Genomic DNA, 27,229 nt, shown 5'->3' on the forward strand with positions numbered 1-27,229 from the left:
ATCCTGGGTGAGGATTAAAACAGAAAGAAAGAAAATGCATCCCAGGTGCCCACTGGGACAGGGGCTCAGTGCTTTGGAGCAGGTCAAGCTGGGGCCTGCCTGGATGGCCATCCCAGAGGCCATTCCAGCATCCTAGCCTGTATATTGCCTGGGGCAGGGAGTGTGAGGGAACTGCTGTCACCTGCCTCTCACCCTTTGCCATTCCTCCAAAACAGGTTGGGGGAAAGGGTAACTGGCTAGACCAGACCAGTTTCCAGATGACTGGGAAGTAGTGCCAATAAAAACATCAGCTGCCTGCCTAAAGTGTGGTCTCTTCAGGAGGGGGGAGTGGCTGCCCAACACCCCAGGGTTGGGCTGTCGTCCCCCGCCCCCCCATCTCTGCTGCTGAGCCTTGGTCAAGGAAGGAATGTGGGCGCAGCCTAAGGCTGGGGCCGAGTTTCCTTTGGCCCAGTGCCCAGCCTGCCTCCCCTCCCCAGGCAGTCTCCCAAGATCTGGTTGCCCGGCTTCGGCTGCCTAGCACCTGGAAGCCGGCGTCCCGGGCTCCTGGGCGACACGTGGCCCCCGAGACTAGACGGAGCTGTACACTCGGGAGAAGCAAACCATTGTGGCGTGGCGCGTCCAGTCTCCGGGGCCCTCTGCCCATCCTGCGTCAGGGCGCAGCCCCCGTCTCCCCTGCTCCGGGGAGAAGCGGAGCCACAATCTCTTCCCCAGCGGAAACAGGAGCCCGGCTTCGGGGAGGGCGTAAGCCTGGCCAAGTGCCTACCTCGAAGCCTCGAGCTCGAGGGGTGAGAGGGGAGCACTCCTGGGACGGGCACTAGGACCGAGCGGGCACGGCTCCGCCCCCTCTTCCGGCGGCGGGCGGGCGGGCTGAGCCCAGGCCGCGGCCAACAGTCGGCGCCGCCCGGAGCCGGGAGCGCGGCGGAGCGAGGCGCGGGCTGTGGGGCCGCCGCGTGCCCGGCCCCGCTCGCCCGTGCCCGCCCGCCATGCCCGGTTTCGACTACAAGTTCCTGGAGAAGCCCAAGCGGCGGCTGCTGTGCCCCCTGTGCGGGAAGCCCATGCGCGAGCCTGTGCAGGTTTCTACCTGCGGCCACCGCTTCTGCGACACCTGCCTGCAGGAGTTCCTCAGGTGCGGGCCGGGGTAGCGGGGATGGCCAGTGCGGGGGGCACACCGCATGGGGAGGGGCCCGGGCCGGAGGCACGCCGGGCCTTTGTCTGAGCCTTGGCCCGGTGACCTCAGGGGCGCCCACCGTGACATCACGGGGCGGCGATGACGTCAGGCCCGGAGGGAGAACCCCACGTACTAATCCGTAGGGTTCCGGGTGCGAGTGGCTCGCGTGCCCGGTCGGAAGAATTCAGTACCTTCCTTAGGAGTGGAGGTGGGAAAAGACGCCCTTCCTGACCCGTGGCTGGCCCTTCCCCCTCACCTGGGAGCCACAGCAACCTACCTCATCCTTGAACTTTGAATCCTTCTGGGAGGAGGATGACAAAACTCTTCCTCCTGCGCTGCACCTTAAACTTCCGGAGTTTTCACTCATCTAACTAACCTCTTGATTCTTCGAACATTACAAGAACGGGGCAGCTATTGTTCTCCCATTTCACAGATGATGAAAGGAGAGATTCAAAGAAAGGCTGAGATTTGCCCATGGTCACAGTTTCTTCAAGGCTTATCTGGGATTTAAGTCTGGGCTGCATGTGGTCGCACAATAGTGGGAGGACTGTAACGCTCAGCTCTCCCCTGAAGCAGGAACGTTTTGGTGTCCCTCCTGCCCCAGGGGGTATTGAGTACCACTGATGGTCTATAGATCTTAGGAGGGGTCGCACCCTGGCTGTTACTGATCATCCCCTGTTCTCTGAGGACCCAGGGCACCCCTTAGCTCTTGGCATCCGTTGAGTTCTGGGCGCCCGGTGGTCTTGAATTTCCTGCCCACGCTGGGAACTGCTCAGGCCGGGTGTGGGGGGTTGTGTGCCAAGATCACAGGGGAAGGCTGGGTCAGCCGCTGCCATGTGTCAGGAGGCTGTTTGCTGAGGGGTGCAGGCAAGGAGAGCATCTCTGAGGCTTCTCCCTTTAGTGCACTCTCTCTCCTTCCCTCCCTCCCTCTGGCTGTCTCTGCAGTCCCTTGCCTGGCGGAAATCTCAGCAGGCTCTTTGTTTTTTGTTCCCCACAGCCTGGGCCCGCTCCTGCCCTCACATATGCTCCTGCACAAGCTGCTGTTGCCCCCTCCTCCTTTTCCCTCACCCTCCTCCCTCCTCCTCCCTCCTCCTTTCAGTGTACACACATTCTCCCCTACAGACACACAATCCCATTGTCTTCTCCAGTGCCCTTCCCCAGCCCTCTGGTTTCCAGATGAGGCCAGCTGAGCACCCCCCACCCAACTCAGCTGACCCACCCCCACTGCCTCAGGGAAAGATCTAGGAGGGGGCTGCCAGGCCCCTTTTCCTCCACCTCCCCTGCCCCTCTCTGCTACTTCTGCCCCTCCTCCTCCCGGAAATCCCCTCTTCCTCTCCTACAGCCCCCTCCCCCCATCCTGTCTTCTCCCCTGGGCCTGGGCCTCCACTGCAAGGCCTAGAGCAGTCTCTGCCCCTGCCTCCCCCTTTCCCCTAGAGCCTGAATTTTGCTACTGAGGCCCCTGGAAGGAGGTGGGAAGAGGTGGTTGGACAGGCTCTGCCCCTCACCACCACATGATACGGTACAACAAGGGTGTCTGTCCTTAGCACTGATGAAACCTTTGTCCTGACTGAGCCCAAGCTGTTCAGGCTAATCTGCTTGAAGCCTGGGGACTTGCCTCAGTCCCCTCCCTGTCTCAAAAACCATGAAGTCAGCACATTCCTGAAGCAGCCAAGCAGACCCCACCCCCCATGGCCCACCCCTCTTTCCCCACTCCTGGCAGGTTGGTCCAGGAAGGCTGCTTGCCCTATGGGCATGGGCATACTTCATCAGTGCCTGGGCATGTATTCTTTGCATTGATGGCATGGCCAGTGGTAGTAGTGGGATCAGAGAGAGGAGGCGGGTGCTAGAAATCCACTGGGCATTTGGGGCAGGAACTGCCCAGGTCCTGCAAAGTACCATATGGACAGGGCTGCCATGTGGCCTCTGCTTCCACCTGATTCCTGCCTGCCTCCCACATAACTGACACACCTGCCAGAAATGCCATGCCTGAGGGCCTTCCGTCCTGCTGGGTGAGCCCTTGCTCTGGCTAGGGTCAGCAAGGTCATGTGGCATACCAACAGGTTCCTTGAGTGCTACACAGCCTAGTGGGAATGGGTGGAGGAGGAGGGCGGCAGGCTTCAGATGCATGCCACTCTGAGCAGAGTCTTGGCGGTGTTTGCCTGGACTGTTTTTGCCTCTCTCCTGTGCTGTAAAGTATGACAGAACCTATCTGAGCTGTGGAATCAGACAGACATCCAGGTGCTGCTTCAGCTGTAGCCTCAGTTCTTTCATCTGCAAAATTGGGGATGTTCAGCTCCTCAGAGACAGGTGGTGCGGTCTTGTTGGTAGTGTAAACAGTGCCTTCAGCTAGCCTTTCCTCCTCTTTGCTTTAGGAGACACACCCTCATAAGAAGGAGGGAAGGGATGGGATAAGGTGGCCCTAAGCTGACCTTTGCCCCTGGTTCTTGGCTGGGCACCCTTATAGGAATTGGGAAGCCCTGGCACTTAATCTCAGCCCATCCCTGTTCACCCTGCCCCCCATCAACTTTCAGCCCAGCCAGTGAAAATTAACCTGGTTAGAGGGGATGGCTGGGCAGCCTGTTCTTTCCCAGTCCAGCTGCCATCCTGGGGGGAGGGGTGCCAGCTGCCACCTGTTGGCCAAATGCTGTCTGAAGCAGCTGTCTCTGCCTCCACTGGGCCTAGAACTCCCCTCCTCAGGACAAGAGCTGGGACCTTCCGGGGCCTTGGGGAAGCCAATACCCTCAGGACTCTGTTAGCCCTCTCAGGTGGGGCTGGCTAGGAACCGGTCTGGTGAGGGAAGGAGTCAGCCCTGGTTGAGTGGGTGGGGCCCAGGGTTCTCCCTCCCATAATGTGGAGCTTTGACCCTGTCTCCTCTCCTTTCACAGTGAAGGAGTTTTCAAATGCCCTGAGGACCAGCTTCCTTTGGACTATGCCAAGGTGAGTCCACAGAGCCAGGCAGAGGCCCAGGTATAGGCTGTTACCCTTGGTGGAGGCTGGAGTTGCTGGCCGCCAGTAGGCTCCAGGCCAATGTCAACCTAGTGCTTCCGAATCATGTGCCCCCACAAAAGTGGCCTGTTCCCTCCTTTGCAAATGAGGCCCATATTTGCCCTGGAGGGTGGGCACAATGCCCAGCTTGTGGGGGTGCACAGAGCTGCTCTGTGCCCACAAGAAGTGTTCCCCTCTCCTCTGGGTGGCAGGCCAGACCTGTGGCAGAAGGCCAGGACCCCTCTATCAGAAGGAAGGAGGCAGAGGGTTTGGGGGCTGCCTGTGATTAAGCAGGTTGATTGGCTGCTACTCCAAAGGGAATGTCATGTGCAGGCATGTTGGGGACCCCAGGATCTGGCAATGGAGCAGATATTGCCTGCTGTACCCTTTAACACTGGGCACAGAGGGGAATATAGCCCAGGAGAGGCTGTTACTGGCTCTGAGGTAGAGCTAGCCTATCTGGGGGTGGAGGAGGCAGGAAGTGGGGACTGTAGCAGGCTCTGACCCTGACCAGTTTCCCACATTACTGTCCCAGATCTACCCAGACCCAGAGCTGGAGGTACAGGTGTTGGGCCTGCCTATCCGCTGCATCCACAGTGAGGAGGGCTGCCGCTGGAGTGGGCCACTTCGTCACCTACAGGTGAGGCTCTGATGGGGTCGGAGACTGCCCCTCCCTTGGCAGGCACTAACTGCAGCCCTTTCTACCAGGGTCACCTGAATACCTGCAGCTTCAATGTAGTCCCTTGCCCCAATCGTTGCCCCACCAAACTGAGCCGCAGAGATCTGCCTGCACATTTGCAGCACGACTGCCCCAAGCGGCACCTCAAGTGCGAGTTTTGTGGCTGTGATTTCAGTGGGGAGGCCTTTGAGGTGAGTGGGGCCTGGCTGAGGGTAGAGGGAGAGTGGGGCACCTGGTGGCCCAGGTGGCCCTTAACTCAGCCCCTTTGACATTTTCAGAGCCACGAGGGCATGTGTCCCCAAGAGAGTGTGTACTGTGAGAACAAGTGTGGTGCCCGCATGATGCGGCGGCTGCTGGCCCAGCATGCCACCTCTGAGTGCCCCAAGCGCACCCAGCCTTGTACCTACTGCACCAAGGAGTTTGTCTTTGACACCATCCAGGTGAGGCCCTTCCTGAACTGGGCTGTGGGGCAGGTAGCAGTGGGTCAGGCTACTGACCACTGTCTCTACGGCCCTAGAGCCACCAGTACCAGTGCCCAAGGTTGCCTGTGCCCTGCCCCAACCAATGTGGCGTGGGCACCGTGGCTCGGGAGGACCTGCCAGGCCATCTGAAGGACAGCTGTAGCACTGCCCTGGTGCTATGTCCATTCAAAGACTCCGGCTGCAAGCACAGGGTGAGATGCCCCTCCTTCCTGTCAACCCCCTTCTTGTCCTTGAAGCCTCAGACATAGACTTAGGGGCCCCAGCCCTTGGTGGTCCCTGCTCTGCTGCTCTGAAGCTTTCAGTCCTTTCCCCTGCTGGCCAGCTTCATTCTCTTCCTAGTGCCCTCAACCGTCCTCATTCAGAGCTGGGTGCCTGCCACACTGTACCCACTCCTCCCCTCTACCCTGGGCTTACCTGTACTGATAACTCTCCTCCCTTCCCCCACGGCCTGGGGCTTTGCCAACAGTGCCCTAAGCTGGCAATGGCACGACATGTGGAGGAGAGCGTCAAGCCCCATCTGGCCATGATGTGTGCCCTCGTGAGCCGGCAGCGTCAGGAGCTGCAGGAGCTAAGGCGAGAGCTGGAGGAGCTGTCGGTGGGCAGTGATGGTGTGCTCATCTGGAAGATTGGCAGCTATGGGCGACGGCTACAGGAGGCCAAAGCCAAGCCCAACCTTGAGTGCTTCAGCCCGGCCTTCTACACACATAAGTATGGCTACAAGCTGCAGGTGTCTGCATTCCTCAATGGCAATGGCAGTGGTGAAGGCACACATCTCTCGCTGTATATTCGTGTGCTGCCAGGTGCCTTTGACAATCTTCTTGAGTGGCCCTTTGCCCGCCGCGTCACTTTCTCCCTGCTGGATCAGAGCGACCCTGGGCTGGCTAAGCCACAGCATGTCACTGAGACCTTTCACCCTGACCCAAACTGGAAGAATTTCCAAAAACCAGGCACTTGGCGGGGCTCCCTGGATGAGAGTTCTTTGGGCTTTGGTTACCCCAAGTTCATCTCCCACCAGGATATCCGCAAGCGAAACTATGTGCGGGATGATGCAGTCTTTATTCGTGCCTCAGTTGAATTGCCCCGAAAGATCCTCAGCTGAGCACAGACAGGGCTCCAGGAGAAAGGGGGGTTGAATATGACCTCTGTCAGGCACTGGCTGAACCTGGAGAGGGGGCAGGACCCCCTTTCAGCTGTTTCTGCAGCCTAGGGTCTGTTACCCTATTCCTCTTCCCCTCTTCCTTACCACCCTCAGGTGCCTCCTATTGGTGCTTCAGCCCTGGTGAGCAGGTCTTGGGTCATCAAGGGCTTGGAAACAAGTGATCCTAGAGGGCTTGTCTCCTCTCCTGGGCAGGGCAGACATGCCTTGGTGCCGGCCACACTCTACCTGGACTGAGGTGCCTGTTGGTGCTATGTCCCAAGAGCCATAGTGGGGAGGGGGAGTTGGGTAAAGAACCTGTCTTGAGATCTTATTTCTCTTCCCTTTTCCCCAGTTTTGCCCTCTCTGGTTATTTATTTACGTAGTTCCAGGAGGGCGCAGCAGGAGAGCCCTGATTTTTAATAAATCCTGAATTGTATTTATTAATTTGATTCCAATCTGACTCATCTGGGTTGGTTAGGGTCTTGGAAGGCTGGGCCCAACTGTGAAGGCAAGGGACCAGTCAGAGACAGGCTGGCTCCAGGATCCAGCTGCCCTGGTGGGTCGCCCTCTGGTGGACGGCCGGGAAAGTGCACCAGACTTTGGAAGATGCCTGCCGCTGCCCTCTGGTGGTTAGATGGGAGAAGTTCAAGCTCCGAACATTTTAGAAAGCTGGAGTCCCAGATAACATAGCCTACCAAAGACTAGTAATGTCTCTGCCCTAGGCAAGTCTAATGATAATGATTACCATTTATTTAGTACTTATATGTGGCAGACACTGCTAAGCACTTTATATGCATTATTTCATTTAATACATCAGTCAAGCGAAATAGCTTTTATCACCATAACAGAACCTGTCTTAGTAGGCTGCACTGAAGATTTAATGAGACAAAGCATGTTCCCAGCACAAAATAAGTGCTTGATGAATGTTAACCTAACTCCAAAGCCCAGCCCACATACAGAGACTTAAGCTGAGCAAAAGGGCCCTCAAGGTATACAAAGCGTTTGGATTTTCTCATCCATACTTACTTGCTTTTTTTTTTTAATGAAGAATTTAAAAAAAAAAAAAAGGAAGGGAGAGAGAGAAACATCAATGTGAAAGAGAAGCATCAATCAGCTGCTTCCTGCACACTCCCTACTGGGGATTGAGCCAGCAACCTGGGCATGTGCCCTGACTAGGAATCAAACCAGGACTTCTCAGTCCATGGGATGATGCTCAATCCACTGAGCCACACTGGCCAGGCTTATTTGCTTTTCATATAAGCCTCAATGGGGTGCCTGTGATTATCCACATTTGACTGGTGAAATAGCAACAGAAAAGTGAATAGACTTCAGTGATCTTTCAGCTGGTTTGGAGCAGGGCCTGGATTCTGTTTCAGGCTCCAGCAAGTCCTAGAAGTATAGCTTCCGTTTTCCCAATAGTGAGATTTGAGTTTGGATCCCTACTTTGCTTCCTTTTAAGCAGGTTACTTAGCTATGTTGGGGGGGGGGGTGAGGTAAAATGAGAGTGATCCTGCTCACCTTCTAGATTTGTTGTAAAATCAACCAATCAACATAAAGTGCCTTACTCTTGGCTGGCCTTGAAAAGGCCCAATGATGGAAACTGTAATCTAGTAAAGGGAAGGTTCAAGGGCTGTAGTTCTTGCCTTCACCACTACACAGAGCTCAGGTGAAAAGAGCCCTTCTCAGAAAATGACAGAAAAGGATAGCCTGAGACAGCCAGCCTGAGAAACTAACCACCAGCCAGGACTTCAAAAGTTCAAATTAACTGACTAGGGAGACAGGTCCCCTTCACCAGATAAACCATCTTGGTACAGTGACATCTGGAAGTTAGTAAGGATAACCATGAGCTCTAGCAGAAGAAATGCCTTCACTTAAGTGCTTACTTCAGACAACAAGTGGAACCATCTTTCCAAGAGAAGTTGGACATCCTGGATCAAACTTGGGCTCTTTGCTGGCAAGACTGCCAATGCACCATTCCAGGGGAACGTGCCTCCTAGAGTTGTGTGCAGCAATGGGGAATTGCAGTCAACAACATACCCTGGCCTAGCCCTCACCTCATTCCAGTGCTGTTGCAGGCAGTCATGGTTGCTTTGTGGAATTCAGGCCAGGTTTTTTTGTTTTTGTTTTTTTAAATCCTCACCCAAGGACATGCTTAGAGAGGAAGGGAGAAACATCAATTGGTTGCCTTCTGTACTTGCTCCAACCAAGGACTGAGCCCGCAACCCAGGTGTGTGCCCTGACTGGGAATTGAACAGGCAACCTTTCAGTGCACAGGATGAGCACTGAGCCACTCTGGCTGGGGCAGGCCAGGTCGTGCATCAAAGTATGAGCTGGACTCTCTAAGCACCTACCCCAGGAATTGTTCACTGTGGAGGCAAAGTTGGGCTTACTTCACCACCTACTTTACCTTGGGCAGACTGCAGGTCTCATTTGACACAGGCATAAGAAGGCTTTCTTTCACAGGGATAGCACGAGGAGTCAAGTTGGGAAAGCTGCTTCACAAAAGGGCAACCCACAGATACGGGTATGCTCGGGAGGGGAGGGTGCTTTCAATTCCAACAGTATTCTGACAGGGACCTGCTGATTCTCTTGCTACTAAGGATCTGATTCCACCCTCATTGAATCCCTCATCTATTGGAATCATTCCTTCCCTCCATCACATCTTAGCCCAAACCCACACTTAGAAGAAAGGGGAATGGAGAATCTAGCTGACCCTTGAACAACATGGGGTTGAACTGCGCAGGTGAACTTATATGTGGATTTTTTTCAATAAATACTGTATATTGTCTTGTTTTAAAACATTTTCCCTCTTGCTTATGTTATTATAATAGAACATATACTACATATAAAATATGTATTAATTGGCAATTGTTGGCACGGCTTCCAGTCAATAGGCTATTAGTAAATTTTCTGGAATCAAGTTATTTTAGACTGCAGGAGGGTGGGGGAGTTAAAGGTACCTCTAACCACCCCCTCTCTTGTTCAAGGGTCAACTGTAAATAGCTCTTAGTTTTTTCCCAGCAAACAAAAATATAAAAAGTGAAAGTTCTCCAATACTCAACCCTTAAGATTCATCAAGAGGGCTACTATTCATGTTACCGATTATAACACTTATTACCTCCACCTCTGTCAGAGTCCCTCAGAAGTTCCAGTGTTGGAGGTGGGAGAAGGGGAGGGATGCTTAGTCTTTAATGGCTTATTAGCAAGCCACCCATTTTTCAATGACTTATTGTCCCTGGAGTGGAAGTGGCAGTACACTTCCGATCTCCCTGAAGGGCAGCAAACCACATGAACCCTTCAAATCTCACCAAGGCCCCAGCTGTCTGTCCTGCCTAGGGAGAGGTCTAGTGAGCTGGATATCCTCCTGGGGGCTGAATGAAGAGTCTACCTCATGCCTTACAATCCCCACACTTGGTCTGCAATAACAGTTTGGGAGGGCTTGAGTGGAATGAACAGGGGTCCCCTTTTAAAAATGAGGAATTACTTCCCTTCTAGTAAATGAGACATTAGAAACCACTATAAACGAGTAGGACAAGATCAAATGGTGAGTTTTTTCTTTTTACTGGTTTATAATAATCTTAAAAACCCCATCACACCCATAAACCACCACAGGCGAGATGAGGGAGATGGAGAATGAATGCTACAGTATGTGGACAGCTCAAGGAATCCCAGTATTCCCTAGGGGCAGTGTGAGATGGAGGCAGGGATCATGGATAGGAGGCCCTGGTTTGGCCTCTTATTGCTGGTTGGGGGTTGGCTGGCAGAGGGGTGAGGGATTCAGGGTGAACTAGGAAACATCTCACACCAAAGGTGAGGGCAGGTGGGGGGGTCACAGTACATTTTCCATGCAGATTAGGGGTGGGAGTGAGAGCTTCAGAGACTTGCACCCCCACACAGGAAGAGATGGGTTTGAGGTTTGATATAAAGTCCCCAAGTTGGTATCTGGTCCAATTTCCCAAAATGGCAGCTCACCTTTCGGGGAGAGGCATTAGAAAAAAAAACACAGCAAAAATATCTGGTTTGGAAGTCAAGCAAGGGATAAGGGGAGACAGTAGTGCTTTCTTAATTTAACTCGAAGAAGGAAGAATTGGAAGGGGGCCCTGGGTGAGATGGTGGTCAATACCTTGGGAGAAGGCATTGCACCAGAAGAACCAGGTGCTCCTGGGGGCTCAGGGACAGGGAGGTACCAGTGTTTACAGACGTCAGGAAAACAATCAGGAACAATAAATTAGGACTTCATGTTGCTATCATTTGGCATAACACAATCAGGCTTTTTTTTCTTCTCTTTTTAAATATAAGGCAACTTGCCAACACATAATTTAAAAACTGGTCTTCAGTCACATTGCTTCAGATCACTAGAGAACTTCTGGCTAAAGAACAGTGGAGAGTATAGTAAACAAAACCCAAAATTTTAAATAAGAACATCAACTCACATTCCCCAGAGACAAGAGGAAAGGTAAGGGCTTATTTGGTTTAAAAAAAGAAAAAGAAAAAAAAAAAGCAGAACCCAACTATGTATCTTTAACAGAAGGGTGCAAAAAAATTAAAACATAATCTAAGTTTAAAATTACAGAAAAGTTTAAGCTTCTATCCAACTAATTGTCACATGGGAATGAGATGCGTTGAGCATGGAGTGGGTATGAGTGAAGAATGGGCAAGGGGCAATGGGCTGTTTCCAATGTACACCCATCTTCAGCTGTTATAACCATGCTCATTTGGTAAAGGGAGAATCAAAGAGCTTAAGGCTTTGTGTTTTTCTTTCTTTCTTTATCAAACTGAGGGGCTGCGAAAGGAGGTGTCTAGAAGGTGAATGTACCTGTGGGGCCACTCACACACAATGCTATTCAAATCCACACTACATTCATACAGAAACATGACATTTAAAACTTACAGTGTAGAGCAATATTCTTAGCCAGTGTAGAGAGAACCAAAATGGTGTGTGTGTGTTGTTGTTTTGGTGTTTTTTAATTCCAAACTCCAATGTGATCATCCTTTACCTGCCTAATTCCTCAAGTAAGATCAGTTTTTTTGATGGGGTGGGGGATGAGGGCAGAAGGTGAGTTTGGAGAAGCAACAGCGAAAAAGGGATCTTGGGTATGCTGGATGGTCACTGCATTTCTCTAGGGCGGAAGGGAGAATCAGGAACCAAGTTAACCAACACAAAGACACATTTTCCCCCATGTCTCAAGGCTATGGCCAAGTGCCTGCAGGATGCCCTTGAGAAGTGTGGCAAGGATAAGTTTAGTGGCTCTGGGATCAATATAGATATAAAACAAAGCCTTGAAGAATGGAGAGAGGCTAAGAAGAAATGAAAACTGGTCAGTTTTGATTTGAGGTCTTTGGGATGAATAAGGAATTAGCTTCCAGAGCACTTGGTAAATCTGGCTTCTTAGTCCCAGAGAAAGAGACAAACAGGGAGAGGCCTAGTTTAGGGGGCTGGGGACGTACAGCTACCTCACCTAGGGCCCCTTCCTTAGCTCTCCTCAGTCCTAAGGGAAATCGGCAGAGCAGGAAAAGACAGGAAATGGTGGGAAATGCAAGGGGGCTGAGGGGAATGGACACGGCATAGGACTGATAGGCAGGCAGTGAAGAAAGAAGCCTGGGATTGGGATTAGATACTAACATAAACTCAGAAACTGCTGGGGCTGATGGAGGGGAGAGGATGAGCGCAGAGAATCCCCCTCTGTCCTCAATTAGATCCCACTGAATTCCCTTTCTTAGACATCTAAGAATGATCACACTGGAGCAGTAAAACTTTGAAACTATCCAATTACTCAAAAGTAAGACTAAACCTAGGATTGGGTGTATGATGTGTAGCTTGTGGAGGGCACCGGGCTACCTATCTATATCCAGGGTGCTGAATATGAAGACTTCGACTATCTGTGGGATCAGGGGCTCGGTTGCCAGGGGCTCGGTGAGCCTTGCTCAGCATGGCCAGGCTCTGTTCTCGGAAGCAGGCCTGCTGGAAATCCCCACTTAAGTAATCCACTGTTTGCATCAAGCTGTTCTGGCTTGCCACTGGACCGCCCCCGGTCCCTGCTCGGTAGTGGGCCCCAGCAGCTGCTGCACAGTCGAGGGGTGCACCTGTGGGCTGCCCACCATGGAACGGCATGGTGAGGTCCTGAGACCCCGAGCTGTCGCTATTGGGAGTGGGCAGAATGTTGTTCCACAGGGGTTGGAAGTAGTGACCATTGGGATAGGCCAGTGGGGCTGCCAGGCCGTTGACTGGTGGGGATGGGGTTGGTTTCTCCATGGGTGGCTTCAAATGGAAGGACTGTGCCAGACAGAGTTCCTGCGGGTAGGCAGGGGCCTTGCCCACAAAGCCAGGCCCTGCCAACTCGCGTCCTGTTGCATGCTTGCCTGTCAGGCCAGGGGCCGGCGTCCCACCAGCCTCACTGCACATCTGTTGTAGGTGGGCCAGCTGATGCTGGTTCCAGGCAACTGGCTTGAGGTCGCTAGGGTAGCCAGTGGGGGCTCGAGAGATGCCCGTGGGCAGGTTGACAGGGCCTGCAGCAGGCAATGCGGCTGTGGCCGCATGGGTGTGCTCCATGGGATTGACCACACATGAAGGCATTGGTGTGGGGACGCTGTGGGTCGACACCCGGGTGCTTGCATTGATGAGCAGACTGCGACTAATGGGGCTGGGGTTGGCGATCTGGCCCTCACACACTGAGGTAGTGCTGATGCCTGCCCTCGTCTGGCAAAACTGGTTGATCTGGTGCACAATGCTGCTCAGGTCCGGGGGCTGGCTGTGCTGCAGGGTGGCCGCCATTGAAAGGGGGATAGTTGAGGTAGACACGGTCACATTCGGGGGGGCATCTGAGTCTGGCATCTTCCGGCCTCCATGCAACAAGGGATTGGGGGGATGCTGGAGACCTTGGTGAGACAGACCCTGAGGGTGGACCAAGCCCTGGGTTTGGGCCATGGGCTGAGGGTGGCCCAGGCCCTGAGGCTGCTGGAGGCTCTGAGGGTGGGACAGCGCCTGGGGTGGCGGGATACCCTGAGGGTGCTGCAGCGTCTGGGGAGGGGCGTGGGCCAGGGTCTGTGCATGCTGCAGTGCCTGCTGGCGGGCCAGAGCCTGGGCCTGTGGGTGGGCTAAAGTGCTGGGTGCCACAGTAGCATAGGGCGCCACTGGGGGGTTCATGATGGCCTCAGGGAGCAACCGGGCTCGGGTGCCGTCAAAGTCCTTGAGTATGCTTTTGGCTGGCACTTTGACAATGGCAAGCAGGCCTGCCTTGGTGGCAGCCTGAGTCGGGTAGGGGCTGTAGCGCTGGGCTGATGTGTCGAGGCCGTTCACAGTACGACGAACGTGTTTCCGCTGGGGAACCTTCACACTGTTAGGGAAGATTTTTATAGTCAGTGGGTTGTTTGCGACCTTCTTAGCATACGCGTCCAATTCGGCTGGGGTAGGATAGTGAGCAGTTCTCATTTTCTGTGTAGTGTCCCCTAGAGAAAGAGAAGGGGAAGGAGAGCAAAGAAGTAGAGGGAGCTTATCAGTGCCAAGCCAACCAGCCCTTCTAGATCCCCCTTTTGAGTGCATGGGGGGAGGGACAGGGGGCTAGGTTGTCATCTCTAGTCTTCTTGTCAGACCCAGCCTCAGGCCACATGATAACAGCAGTTTTAACATTTAGTCACTACTTATAATGGGCCAGGCCTTGTGCTAAGTGACAGGCTATCTCAACGAATACTTGCTACTGCTTTAGGAAACAGGTACTATCATCATTCTTATTTTACAAATGACATCACTAAAGATAGAAATCGCAGAGCAACTTTCAAAAGTCCAGTATCTGGCAGAGCCAGAACTTGGCCAATTCTCACAGAGGCAACCAAGAGTTATTCTTTTCCGACATGGAACTCTCTTCAAGTTGTTACCAGCCCATGCTGGCCTAGGGGTTGATGATTCTAAGCAGAGCTGCTTGTCAGAGCCCTCAGTCTCTTTCCCCAAGACTTCCTGGTAAAGAGGGCACCCACAGTGACTACTCTTTAACGAGACATCAGCTTTCTCCTTAGCCTTGGCAGCTGCGGCGTCATGCCCATTGGGCGGGTATCCTGACACAGAAGACAGAATGCTTCTTTTTCAGGAGCAGAGGAATAAGCTGCCAACATCTCTCCCCCACCTCATGTCACAAGTTCACTTTTGTTTACAGCTTACTCTCAGCCTGAAGATCAAAAGGCTTTATTTATTTCTCTGTGTGTGTGTGTGTGTGTAGGGGATGGGGGGCAGTAATGACAGGGCAGCAAGGAGGGAATTTGAGAAGGAAGGATTCAGAGAATCTTTAAGTCCTAAGAGCCAAAAATAGTCTGTATTGGCCCTTGTCAGCTGTCACTTTCCAAAATGAAAGAGGAAAAACCTGCCTTCTTTTGGAGACTGCGGAAATACCCACTCAATGGGCCTCATTAATGTTAACAGTCTCTTTGTTCCCATCTTCAGTTGCCTCCCAGGGAAAGGGGGGGGGTGGGGCAGACTCCAGCGGATGTTGTGCTTCTAGTCAAAAAAGGAAAGGTTCTGAGAACAAGAGCTCTTTCAGGATGCCAGGCTCCTGCAAGGGGTCTCTGCTCTGTTATCCCTCTCTCTGAGGGAGGGTCTCCCCTGAGTATACACAGAAGGTGTTTAATAAAGGCTTCCTGAGTGAGTAAGTACACAAACTGCCCAAAGCCGAAAGAAAGAGGCTTGGCTGGGAGCCTAGGCTCAGCTAGCTGACTCCCTCCCTACTTCCTCCCCTTGCAGAAGGCAGCCATACAGAGAAGGGACTAAATTGACTGAATGCTCAGCTTGTGGCTTCAGCTGGCTTCGCTCAAGGAGATCTCATTTCAGAATCACGTCACCGGGCATCAACTGGAATAGAAGTAGGCTAGTGAGTGTGCTAGAAGGAAGAGAGCACAGCTGCCGTCCTTTGGTGACATTGCTGGTTAGCTGGCAGGAATTGCTTAGAAACTGCGCTCTTGGAAGCAGGAAAAGAAAACTCAAGTCTAGGACGGGCAGAGAATTCCGGACCACATTCAAAAAGGTAGAACTTAGCAAAAAGGGTACACAAAGAAAAAGGTTTAATGCTTTCAAATACTGGAGCAATGCCTTGTACTTAGTAGACAGGCAAACATATTTAAGGGTCTGCTTTATTTACTGAGTACAGAATAAAAGCTCTACCCATAAACGAAATGACTGTAAGATGATATATTTAAAGAACATCTTAAAATGATGAATGTGATGGTAACAACTGAGGGCAGGAATGAGAGGGAGGCAGAGAGACCTAGAAATCTTTTCCATCCACAAGGTAGCACTAGCTGGTAAGGTGAGTCAAAGCTCTGAGAGCAGAGTCTGAGTTCTGCTTTTTATTTATTTATTTATTTATTTTTTGTTGATCCTCACCCGCAGATATTTTTCCATTGATTTTTAGATAGAGTGGAAGGGAGAAAGAGAGACATCGACTGGTTGCCTCCTGCACGACCCCAACCAGGGCTGGGGATTGAACCTGCAATCAAGGTACATGCCCTTGACTAGGAATCGAATCTATAACCCTCTGGTTCATAGGCCGATGCTCTAACTGCTAAGCCAAACTGGCCAGGGCTGAGCTCTGTTTTATAAAAAATATGTTTTTATTTGTTTTTAGATAGAGAGGAAAGGAGGGGGGGAGAGAGAGAGAAAGAAACATCAATTGGCTGCCTGCTGCATATCCTCCTCTGGGGATCGAGCCCACAACCCAGGCATGCGTCCCAACCAGGAACTGAACCTGGACCTCTCAGTCCGTGGGACAACGCTCAATCCACTAAGCCACACCATCCTGGTGAGTTCTGCTTTTTACAGGCCACTGTCCCTTAATGGGCTTCAGTCTCCATAAAATGGAGCCATTTTCTAACCCTTCTTACATTTTACTGGAAAAGAAGACACCAAAAAAGTCTAGAATCACTGATAGTTCCTAAACTCAAGGTACCAGAATCCCATCAGAAACTGCCCCGGTCAGCTGCTGTACTTAGGTGTCTGTTTGACTGCTTAAAATTATGTGACACTCCTAGCGTAGTGTCTTACCCAGAGCAGATATGTAGTAAATACTTGTTAAGTGCCATCAGTATAGGTACCGCCTGACAGAACAACTGGGGCTAAGGGATGAGAATTAGAAGCTACTGGGTTTCAGTTCAGACAGGAAGTAAAGGTCGGCCCCTAAGCTTTCCTCCATGTTAGTGGTCTTTTCCTCCTTGAAGGCCAAGTTAGGAAGGTTTACAGTGGCTTGTTGAATACTGAAGTTCCTTTTGAAAGGTTTTTTTATTGATTTTCACTTTTATTTATATTTTAAAAAATGTATTTTTATTGATTTTTTTTTAGAGAAAGAGGGGAAGGGAGAAAGATAGAAACATCAATGTGAAAAAGAAACATCTTTCTCTTGGCTGTCTTCTGCATGCCCTTTACTGGTGATCGAGCCTGAAACCCAGGCATGTGCCCTGACCAGGAACTGAACCTGGACCTCTCAGTCCATTGGAGGACACTCAATCCACTGAGCCACACCAGCTAGGGCCATTGGTTGATTCTTTTTTTTTTTTTTTTTTAACTTATCTTTATTGTTTAATGTATTACAGATGTTCCCTACACCCTTGATTCCCTCCTTCCCAATCACTGGTTGATTCTTGTTATGTGCCCTGACTGACCAGAGCTCAACAGAATTCCACTGTTTCAAGTCAGTGCCAATTCTCAGGTTAGTTTTTTTCTAGCAGAGGCAGAAGGGAGTTTGGCCTCATTCAGGAGTATAAAATGGGACAATGACACTTCTTACTTTTTTTTTTTTTGGTTAATCCTCACCTGAGGATGTTTTTCCATTGAATTTTAAATAGAGTGGAAGTGAGGGAATGAGAGAGGAGGGAGAGAAAAAGAGAGAGACACATAGATTGGTTGTCTCCTACACAACTCAACAAAGGCCTGGGATCAAACCTGCAACCTAGGCACGTGCCCTTGATGGAATCGAACTGGAGACCTCAGGCTGAAGCTCTAACAGCTGAGCCAAACTGGCCAGGGCTCTTCTTTTTTAAAAAATCCTCACTCAAGGACATGTTTTATTGATTTTAGAGAGAAAGGAAGGGTGAGGGAGAGAGAGAGGGAAAACATTAACATGAAACAGAAACACTGATCTACTGCCTCCCATATGCACCGTGACTGGGGATCACACACCTATAACATGGCTATGTGCCCTGACCGGGAATCAAACCTATGACCCTTCAGTGCACAGGATGACACTCTAACCAACTGAGCCACATCAGCAGGGCTGTTAGTTCTTGTCCTGCCTCCACTGATGTTGACAGCAGTGATGAGGGCAGTCAAATAAAGGGATCAGAATCAAAGGGAAGTTATGGTGCGGAGGGGAGGGTAGACATGGGATACAAACAGTATTTTTGTTAAGGAAAAATCTCAATGATGAGATGAGTATATTGGACAACAAGCCACATTCTGGGAATTTGGCCCCACCCACCTAACTTACCAACCTAACCCTTTAAAAAAGTCAAGATCTTCTTAATACTTTATCTCAGTCCTCACACACAGGCACCCTGGAGCCTTACTTGCTTTGGTAACATCTCAAGTGCACAGCTAACACAGATACCACAGCTTTGTAAGCAACTTATTTAAATATCAAATACCAATGGAGTCATTAATCAAGACATAAGGCAGTATAAAGAATAGGGAAGTCTGGCCAGTGTGGCTCAGTGGTTGAGCACTGACCCATGCACCAAGAAGTCGCCGGTTCGATTGCTGGTCAGACACATGCCCAGGTTGTGGGCCAGATCCCCAGTGGGGAACATGCAGGAGGCGGCCAATCAATGTTCTTTCTCATTGATGTTTCTATCTCTCTCTCCCTCCCTCTCACTTTCTCTCTCTCTAAAAAAATCAATAAAGGAAAAAAAATTAAAAAAAAAAAAAAGATGCCCTGGCCGGTTTGGCTCAGCAGTTAGAGCGTTGGCCTGTGGTCCCAAGAGACCTGGGTTTGGTTCCTGCTAAGGGCATGTACCTCGATTGCAGTTTGTCCCCGGCCCTGGTGGGGTCGTGCGGGTGGCAGCCACTCGATGTGTCCTTTTCACGTCGATGTTTCTCTCTCTCTCTTCCACTCTATCTGAACAAAAAAATGGAAAAATTCCTCTGGTGAGGATTAAAAAAAAAAAAAGAATAGGGAAGCCTGACCAGTGTGGCTCAATGGATTGAGCACTATCCCATGGACTGAGAGGTTCTGGTTCGATTCCTGGTCAGGGCACATGCCCATGTTGTGGGCTCAATCCCCAATAGGGGGCATGCAGGAGGCAACTGATCCATGTTTCTCTCTCATATCAATGTTTCTATCTCTCTCCCCCTTCCTCTCTCTCTAAAAAAAATCAATTAAAAACATTAAAAAAAATAATAGGGAATATGTGATTAGGAAAAAAGAGAAATGCAGATTCAAGTACTGGCTTTATTATCTAACTACCCAGGTCTCAGTCATTCTTCCTTTATAAACAGGCATGATATCTGCTGTCCTACTTCATAGAATTACTAAGATCAAGAGATCCAATGAATGGGAAAATACTCTGTGGACAGGAACAATGATTGTCAACATTTATTGACAATATTTATTCAAGGATAGCATTTTTGGCTGAGTCTGCCCAAAGACAGGACAAAGTAACGTGACAAAGGAAGCCCCAACTGCAGGATGCCCTGGACTTGAGTGAGAGTTAAATGTAGCAGGAAGTACTTTTATCTACTCCAGGGACTGAGGTGAAAATCTGCCTGAATACCAGGCTTCCCCAAAGGGACCTCCTCTGTGTATCCTATTTTGAAGGTCAGACGACATGGGTGGCATGTGCAGCAGGAACCTCTATCTATAGGTGGAGAGGCTCATGCAGTGTTTCTAACGCAAGTTTTGGAATCTGACCCAAGTGTGAGTTCTAGCCCAGTCACTGAACAGTGATGCGATGTTGGCAAGTGGCAAACACTCTGTGCCTCATCCTTAAAAGAAAGATAAGAAAGTCCTTCATATGGAATTATTGAGGAATTAATAAGAACATACATGAAAATACTCAACAGGGTGGTGATTGTGGGGCTGAGGACGGAGGTGGGAAAAGGCATAGAGGAGATAAATGGTGATGGAAAAAGTATAATAAAATAAAATTAAATTAAAATGAAAATACTCAAGATAGTGCCTGGCATATGGTTAGCACCCAACAGATGTTAGCTAGTATTTCTGATACTCCTATAATTTACTCAATTATTGGGCCAATTAACCATTTCCAGGCACTTCCACTAGGGGGCACATAGGCATACTAAGAAGCAGTAAAAGAATTTTGACATTTGCCCCAGGCCCCAAAGAGGTCAAAGTTTTTATCTAAAAGATGATTTGAAAACCAAAGTCTTTTGGTCATTTCAGCCATTCACCGAGAAGTATTTATTGGGCCACTACTATATTCCTGACTGTGAACTGAGGAAACAGGAGCATAGGCTTGGAGTTAATAAAGAAAAAATGTGCCCTGGCTGGGTTGGCCCAGTAGTTAGAGCGGCCCTCGGACCAGGGAGTCCCAGGTTCGAATCTGAACAAGGGCACATGCCTTGGTTGAGGTTTGTCCCTGGCCCCAGCTGGGGTTGTGCAGGTGGCAACCAATCAATGTGTCTCTCTCACATCAATGTGTATTTCTCCCCCCCCCGTCTGAAGATAAATGTAAAAATATCCTCAAGTGAGGATTAAAAATAAATAAATAAAAATGTTCGGCCGGTTTTTCTCAGTGGTTAGCGCATCGGCCCGCAGACTAAGGAGTCCTGGGTTTGATTCCAGTCAAGGGCATGTGTCTTGGTTGTGGTTCGTGGCTGGTCCTGGTTGGGGTTGTGTGGGTGGCAGCCAGTCAATGTGTCTCTCTCATGTCAATGTTTCTCTTTCTCTTTCTCTCTCTCTTCCCTAGCCCCCGGCTCCCACTATATCTAGAAATAAATGTAAAAATATCCTCAGGTGAGGATAAAAATGTTCGAAAACACATTTTCTAGGGGAATAGGAGAAGATGGGTCAGAGGAAAACAAATTTTCAAGTGCAGAGTTTTAAAATGGCTGACTCTCAAAGCAAGTGACATCATGGAATATATAATCTAGAAAAGCTCTAGGAAGGTATCCACCTAACCCTGACTGTAGTCCTCTACCAAGTACAGTACCCACCCCAAGCCAAGATTTCTTTCTTTTTTTTAATCCTCACCCAAAAATATTTTTCCATTTTTTGTTCAGATAGCGTGGGAGGGAGAGAGAGGAAGAGAAAGAGAAAGAGAAAGAGAGAGAGAGAAAGAAACATCAATATGAAAGGGACACATCGAGTGGCTGCCACCCGCACGACCAACCAGAGCCAGGGACAAACCGCAACCGAGGTATGCGCCCTTAGCGGGAACCGAACCTGGGTCTCTCTGGACCGCAGGCCGACGCTCTAACCACTGAGCCAAACCGGCCAGGGCCCAAGCCAAGATTTCTTTAATCCAGCCTGCCCTATGGAAAATCACACATCTAGGATGGGAAACACATTACATCCTCCTACGCACACAGAAAAGGAAGTGGAGAAGAGAAAATGTACAGTTAGAAGAAATCAATCCTGTGAATCTGTACATATAGTAACTCAAGTCTAGGGAAAAGTGATTAGCCAGGTGACTTACAGTGCTGAGCTAGGAACCACATATCCCATCTCTCGACCCCTGATCCATTTCTCCTGCCTTGAGCTAACTCTTACTATAAAGCACAGTAAGCTATAAACATCTGTATTTCATCCCTACCCCACCAGATAACAAACTCTGTTTCTAGGGACTTAAAAATAAGAATGGGTACGAGGGGTAGCTGAATTACAAGCCATAAAATTGGTTTTAAGATCTTTGTAACTGACGATATTGGATTCTAAGCAGCTTTATTTATTTATTTATTTATTTATTTAGTATATGCCCCCTAGCGGGAACTGAACCCAGGACTCTGGTCCGCAGTCCGACGCTCCAACCGCCAAGCCAAACTGGCCAGGGCAAGGATTCTAAGCAGTTTTTAGGTGCTGGTTCCCAAAGGAGACATCTTATGTTCCATCTCACCTTAATTGTAAATGTTTATTTAACACTAACAACAATTTTTCCCTTTTTTAATACATTTTGGGAGGGGAGAAAAGAAAGCAAGAAGGCTTAAAAATACCAATAGGATTTCTCCTCTGTAAAGGTGTGAATTTAGTTAAGGACAGAAACAAGAGAGTCAAAGGAATTCAAATACACTGTTCCTCAAATGGACAAAGTGAGTTTGAAACCAGGAAAGAAGGATATCTCAATTCTCAAATATAGATTGGGGACAGTGATTGGCAGAGGCTACTTAGGAGCTGCTTTGAGGAAAAATAAGTGGAGGTGCGAAGTCAGCACCCAAGATAAAGCTGCCAATTTGCTTTCTTCCCAGATGGCTCATCCCTTGACATCACATCTCTAGATAAAGCTGTCAGAGTGAGTTAAGGAATCTAGAAGACAGTGAGCTGCTCTTTGTTATCTTACTGTATACTTTCAAGTACACTCCCTTTCCAGTTGTGTCCCCTGGAAGCCCAGAACCAGTCATTATGCAGCTGGCAGAGATTTTGGTGGCCAGGGAGCAAATACAACTTCATCACCCAGTCATCACGTATTAAGAGAGGCTGGGTGAAAGCTAGTACAGCAGAGCTTGCCTATTGTGTCCAGGAATCTGTAGAAGAAAGACTATCACATTCAGCTTTGTCATTACACAAGCTGGATTCATTGGTCAAATCCTAGAACTACCCAGGCTCTGAGTGTTACTCTTTTTCAAAGAAAGAAAGTCAGAGGCTAGATAATTTTTAACTTCTGAAAATGATCTCATAGAGCAGGGGTTGGTAAACTACAGCCTGTGGGCCAAAACCCAGCTGCTGTTATTTTTAAAATAACTTTTCTTTTTATTGATTTTAGAGAGGGAGGGAGAGAAAGGGAGAAACATCGAGGAGAGAGAACATCGATTAGCTACCTCTTGCATGCCCCCAACTGGGGATCAGACCCACAGCCTGGGTGTGTGCCCTAACTGGGAATCAAACGAGCAACCTCTTGGTGCATGGGTTGATGCTCAACCACTGAGCCACACCAACCGGGTCCAACTGTTGTTTTTTTAAAATTCTCACCTGAGCATATTTTTCCATTTATCTTCAAATAGAGTGGAAGAGAGGGAGAGAGAGAGAAACATCTATGTGAGAGAGACACATCGACTGGTTTTCTCTCATATGACCCCAACCAGGGCCGGGGATCGAACTGAGGTACGTGCCCTTGACTGGAATCAAACCCGTCACTCTTTGGTCTGTGGGCTGATGCTCTAATTGCTAAAACAAACTGGCCAGGGCCCAATAAAACTTTTTTTTTATACTCACCCGAGGCTATTTTTCCATTTTTTGTTCAGATAGAGTGGGAGGAAGAGAGAGAAACATCGACATGAAAGGAACACATCGAGTGGCTGCCACCAGCACGACCCAACCAGGGCCGGGGACAAACTGCAACTGAGGTACGTGCCCTTACCAGGAACCGAACCCCAGTCTCTCTGGACCGCAGGCCAACGCTCTAACTTCTGAGCCAAACTGGCCAGGGCACCAATAAAACTTTTAATAAAAACAGCAGCTGGGCCCTGGCTGGTTGTTCAGCTGTTAGAGCATTGGCCCATGGACCAGAGAGTCACAAGTTCATGTGGGAGGCAATCAGTCGATGTGTCTCTCACATCAATGTTTCTCTCTCTCTTCTCCCTTCCTCCTCCTCTACCTGAAAAATCAATGGAAAAATATCTTCAGGTGAGGATTAAAAAAAAAACTTTTATTGAAACACAGTCACATGCATTTTTTACATACTGTCTATGGCTGCCTTTGCCCTACAATAGGAGATCTGAGTAGATGCAACAGAGACCTTGGTCCACAAAGCCTAACATATTTGCTTTCTTGCCCTTTACAGAAATAGTTTGCCAAATCCTGTCATAAAGGATTCAGGTAAGATGCTGAAGCACCTTCAAAAGGTAAGCCTAGATGCTTCAAAGCCTAGATTTCCTCTTTTTGCTCTGAAAGGAAAGTCTATTTCAAATTTAGGGCCATTTTGACACTTGAAGATACTATAGATGGTAATGAGCCAGGGACAGAATCTTTTCCTTGCACATTCATGCAGTGCAAGGATAGAAGGTAGAAATCTGGAAAAGTATGAAGTATAAAGCCCCAATTCCAGGCAGTTTACAATAAGGTTCTAACAGCCAATTCTCAAAAGCTCAATCTTGTGGGAAGTATACACTCAGAAATACACTCAGAAAGACAGAAAGTTAGCTCTTTATCTCTCTGGAAGCAAAAGCTTCCTTATTAGCTGTGAACTGAAGCCACTGGCTCAGAAGGCAGACAGCAAAGCCAAAGGGAATTGTCTGTTTCCATGGTAGAGAATGCTCAGAGTTCAAAACAACAGCACAGTGTAAATAGTTTTTTTCAGAGATATAGTAAGTAATCTGAACTGTGTGTTTTCATTTAGTTCCTCATGGGGTTCAAATTAAGAAACTTTATATATATATATATATCCTGTAAAACTCTGTATAGCTTTGTTGCTCAACAGAGAGCTATCAGCAACTATTAAAATTAAGATGCCATACACTAGGAAATTCTAGTACCTTAGAGGAGCTCTCTGATCAGAAGTGTCTCACATTGCTGACAAGTTTTTGCAACCATTTTCTTCTGTTTGTACTGAAGAATATCTTAAAAGATATCAAAGTCCACGGTCAATGTACACCCCTCTGAAACAGCCCAAATGTAAGAACAAAATAAAGGATCACATCGTTCCCTGGGATCCAGATTACTTACATTTCTGAAGTCCAGTGTTCATCTGCGTGTGAGAAAGAAGCTGAAAGGACAGGTCACCTGGCCCTGGTAGACAGGCTAGCATGGCAGACCGGCATCAACACAACATGGGGCAGTCACTCACACTGTAATGAACAAAAAAACAAGGTCAAGGAACACAAGGCAACTTACTCAAGGAAGATACCAGGGACATCTGATATGAGCAGCACAGGCCCAAGTTTAGATAGATAAGCAATTTAATTAGCAGCATGTTGGTTGAAAATACATCTATGTTTTTATCTGTAGCAACAATTTGCTCTGAACTTTTACTAAGGGTAAAATGATATTTCAGTCAGCACAGATGAGTGGGTGGGAAAAATAAAAACTAGAAAATACCTATCTGCACAATTAAATGAAAAATACAGGTACAGCCCAGCTGATGTAGCTCCGTGGACTGAGCATCATCCCATGGACTGGGAAGTCCAGGTTCGATTCCAGCTCAGGGCACATGCCCAGGTTTCAGAATTGATCCCCAGTATGGGGCATGCAGGAGGCAGCCATCAATGTTTCTCTCGCTCCCTTCCTCTCTAAAAAATTCAATAAAAACGTATTAAAAAAAAAAAGTACAGGTGCATTTTTAAGGTCTTTTATGCTCACAAGCTCTAGATGCAGGCACTCATTTAGCATTTCCATTTCCTGTAGGTTGCCTCTCCCTATCATGGGCTTTTTTGGAAAGGCCCACAGGGCTGCCAGATGAATGGCACACTGGCTCTCATCTCTGCCCCAGCTAAGAAAGGAGCAGAAAGACGAGGGCACATTCTAACTGAGGTGAAGGGAAAATATTTTCTCCCTGAAAATAGAAGTGTTCCTGAAGAGAGCTGGCTTTCATAGGGCTTGGCTTAGTCTATTTACAGGGCTGGTTGGGGGCTGGGGCAGTCAAGCATTTCCAGAAGCAGTACAGTATGAGTTGCAAAGGCACCCCAAGTTTCACTTGTGACAGCCCAGTAACCTGAATTCACTTTTAAAGGAAGAACAAGCAAAACATCCTAGGAGACACAATTAACTACTGTTACAGCAAATTGTTTTAAGTTTCTGGGGAATTCACATTTCCTATTTCCTGTCACACAATCAGACCTTCTAGATCCCACCCCCACCCAGAAATTGAGTTGCACCCAGACGAAATCAAGGAACTAGTAGGCTGCCAGAAGCCCTCTTTGGGCAGGCAATCCTGAGATGGCATGGTTTCATCAGTACTGTTTACCTACCTACCTTTTGTAGGGAAGGAAACCTTGTCAACAATGCCAAACAAATTCCCTGTATACCAAGGACCTAGCTTTTCCCAAAGTATAATATACTAAATCACACAAAATTCCTTTCTCATACTGCAAAACCCAGAAATCAAGGTAGCATATTAAGGCTTTACATTACAACAAAAGAGTGGGGGGAAAGATGAAATGTTAAAGATCACAAAACCTCTTTCTTTCTCTTAGAGGGCCCTCTCAGGTATGTGAAACTACCTTGTCATGATGAGTATCAGAGAGCTCCAGCTTGCAAGTCCAGGTAGCTGAAAAGATACTTTGTAAAAGTATCAAACTGTCCCTGAGATAGCAACAGCAGAAAGAACTGAAGATTGAATGCCTCAATGAGAATAGAGCCGCCCAAGAGTTCTGGCACAGATTCAGTCTTTTTAGGTCTCTGGGTGGGTAGGATAACAGAATGAACACAGTGTGCCAACTGTAGTACCTCAAGAATAAAAAGTCTTCTGTTGGGGTCAAATGACTGAGGTATTGCTCAGAATCCCATCCCTTATGAATGCTGATCTCTACTTAATAATCTGTCCCCTATGGTCCAAATATAGCTGAGGGCAAACTCCAAGGAAAGGAAAGGAATTAACTGGAGCCCAATATTGGGAAATGGGCTGTATAAAGGGCTCTAGTGATGTTTTATTTATTTTTCCTTTATTGATTTTAGAGAGAGAGGACGTGAGAGAGACAGAAACATCAATGAGAGAGAACATCGACTGGCAGCTTCCTGCATGCCCTCTACTGGAGATTCAGCCCATAACCTGAACATGTGTCCCGATCAGCAATCGAACTGGCGACCTCTTGGTGCATGGGCAGATGCTCAACCACTGAGCCACACTGGCTGGACAAGTGATGTTTTCTTAATTAGATCTCCCAACCTTTCTTGCAGATAGGTAATAATTTCATTTGTCACATCATCTCTAGCCTGGACTACTACAATAGCCTTCTAAATGATCTCTCTGTCCCCCTTCCCCTTGCCCCTATAACCTTATCTATTCTCCATACAGCAGCCAGAGAAATTAATTTTTTAAACTGGAAATCTTATCAGCTCAAAAATCTCCAATGACTTCCCATTTCACTTAGAACAAAATATAAAATCCTAACATGGCCCACAAAGCCTTCCATACTGTTACTACTACCTCTCTGGCCTCATCTTATAACCCCCTGGCCTCTCTTGCTGACTACTTCTAGCCCTTCAAGGAGCTGAGCATACTCCCACCTCCAGGCCTTGTACTTCGTCTGGATAACTAAGATGCTGTGATGATGAAAGTACAAAGAAGATATGCACTCAGTCTTTGATCACCATAATCTCATATATCTTTTTTTTTTAAAGAAAAGCAAACGAGAATTTATTGACCATAGCAAAAACCCACACAAGGCAGTAAAACAAGGACGGGCAAAGAAAAAGCCGTGGCTCACTGGGAAGTCTGAGAAAAGGGGGCCTTGGAGGCAGGTTCAGGGCTTAGCCTAGGATGAGCTGCTGCTACCCATTGCTCCCTTGGTTGCAAGTCTCATGAGGTCCCTTTGAGTTTAGGAGATATGTGCCTGTAGGGGAAGGAAAGTGGGAAGGGAATGGCATGATCCCTGGAGGGAGAGTACCTATACCTATTAAATTTTGATGTCTGCCCTGGCCGGTTTGGCTCAGCGGTTAGAGCGTCGGCCTGCGGTCTGGAGAGACCCAGGTTCGGTT

The 27,229-nt window shown here is 48.8% G+C and overlaps 2 protein-coding genes across 7 annotated transcripts in view; one reads left to right on the forward strand and one right to left on the reverse strand.

The window, feature by feature from the left end:
* The first annotated feature begins 905 nt into the window (after positions 1–905).
* Positions 906–6,896, forward strand: TRAF4 (TNF receptor associated factor 4). Its single transcript, XM_036269848.1, has 7 exons — positions 906–1,126; positions 4,054–4,105; positions 4,689–4,793; positions 4,862–5,023; positions 5,111–5,272; positions 5,350–5,505; positions 5,781–6,896. The coding sequence occupies exons 1-7, from the start codon at positions 984–986 to the stop codon at positions 6,411–6,413; spliced, it is 1,413 nt and encodes a 470-aa protein (XP_036125741.1). The 5' UTR covers positions 906–983; the 3' UTR covers positions 6,414–6,896.
* Positions 6,897–11,404: 4,508 nt separating this feature from the next.
* Positions 11,405–27,229, reverse strand: part of FAM222B (family with sequence similarity 222 member B) — a 79,072-nt gene continuing 63,247 nt past the window's right edge. For 3 of the 6 annotated variants that reach the window (XM_036269844.1, XM_036269843.1, XM_036269846.1), the window contains exons 2-3: positions 24,260–24,381; positions 11,405–13,898 (exon numbers count right to left, since the gene is read on the reverse strand). In XM_036269844.1, coding sequence (XP_036125737.1) covers positions 12,292–13,898; positions 24,260–24,341 — 1,689 coding nt within the window. In that variant the 5' untranslated portion in view covers positions 24,342–24,381 and the 3' untranslated portion in view covers positions 11,405–12,291. Of the gene's footprint in view, positions 13,899–24,069; positions 24,154–24,259; positions 24,382–25,752; positions 26,012–27,229 lie in introns of those variants that run through there. The other 3 variants (XM_036269845.1, XM_036269847.1, XR_004960420.1) reach the window with 3 other exon arrangements.

This window comes from Molossus molossus, unplaced genomic scaffold (assembly GCF_014108415.1).
Source record: "Molossus molossus isolate mMolMol1 unplaced genomic scaffold, mMolMol1.p scaffold_m16_p_19, whole genome shotgun sequence".
Taxonomy (NCBI): Eukaryota; Metazoa; Chordata; class Mammalia; order Chiroptera; family Molossidae; genus Molossus; species Molossus molossus.

Coding starts and splice junctions, on each gene's coding strand:
- TRAF4 (XM_036269848.1), top strand. CDS start 984: ATGCCCGGTTTCGACTACAAGTTCCTGGAGAAGCCCAAGCGGCGGCTG. Junction 4,794..4,861: donor GGCCACTTCGTCACCTACAG/GTGAGGCTCTGA, acceptor CCTTTCTACCAG/GGTCACCTGAATACCTGCAG. Junction 5,024..5,110: donor TCAGTGGGGAGGCCTTTGAG/GTGAGTGGGGCC, acceptor TGACATTTTCAG/AGCCACGAGGGCATGTGTCC.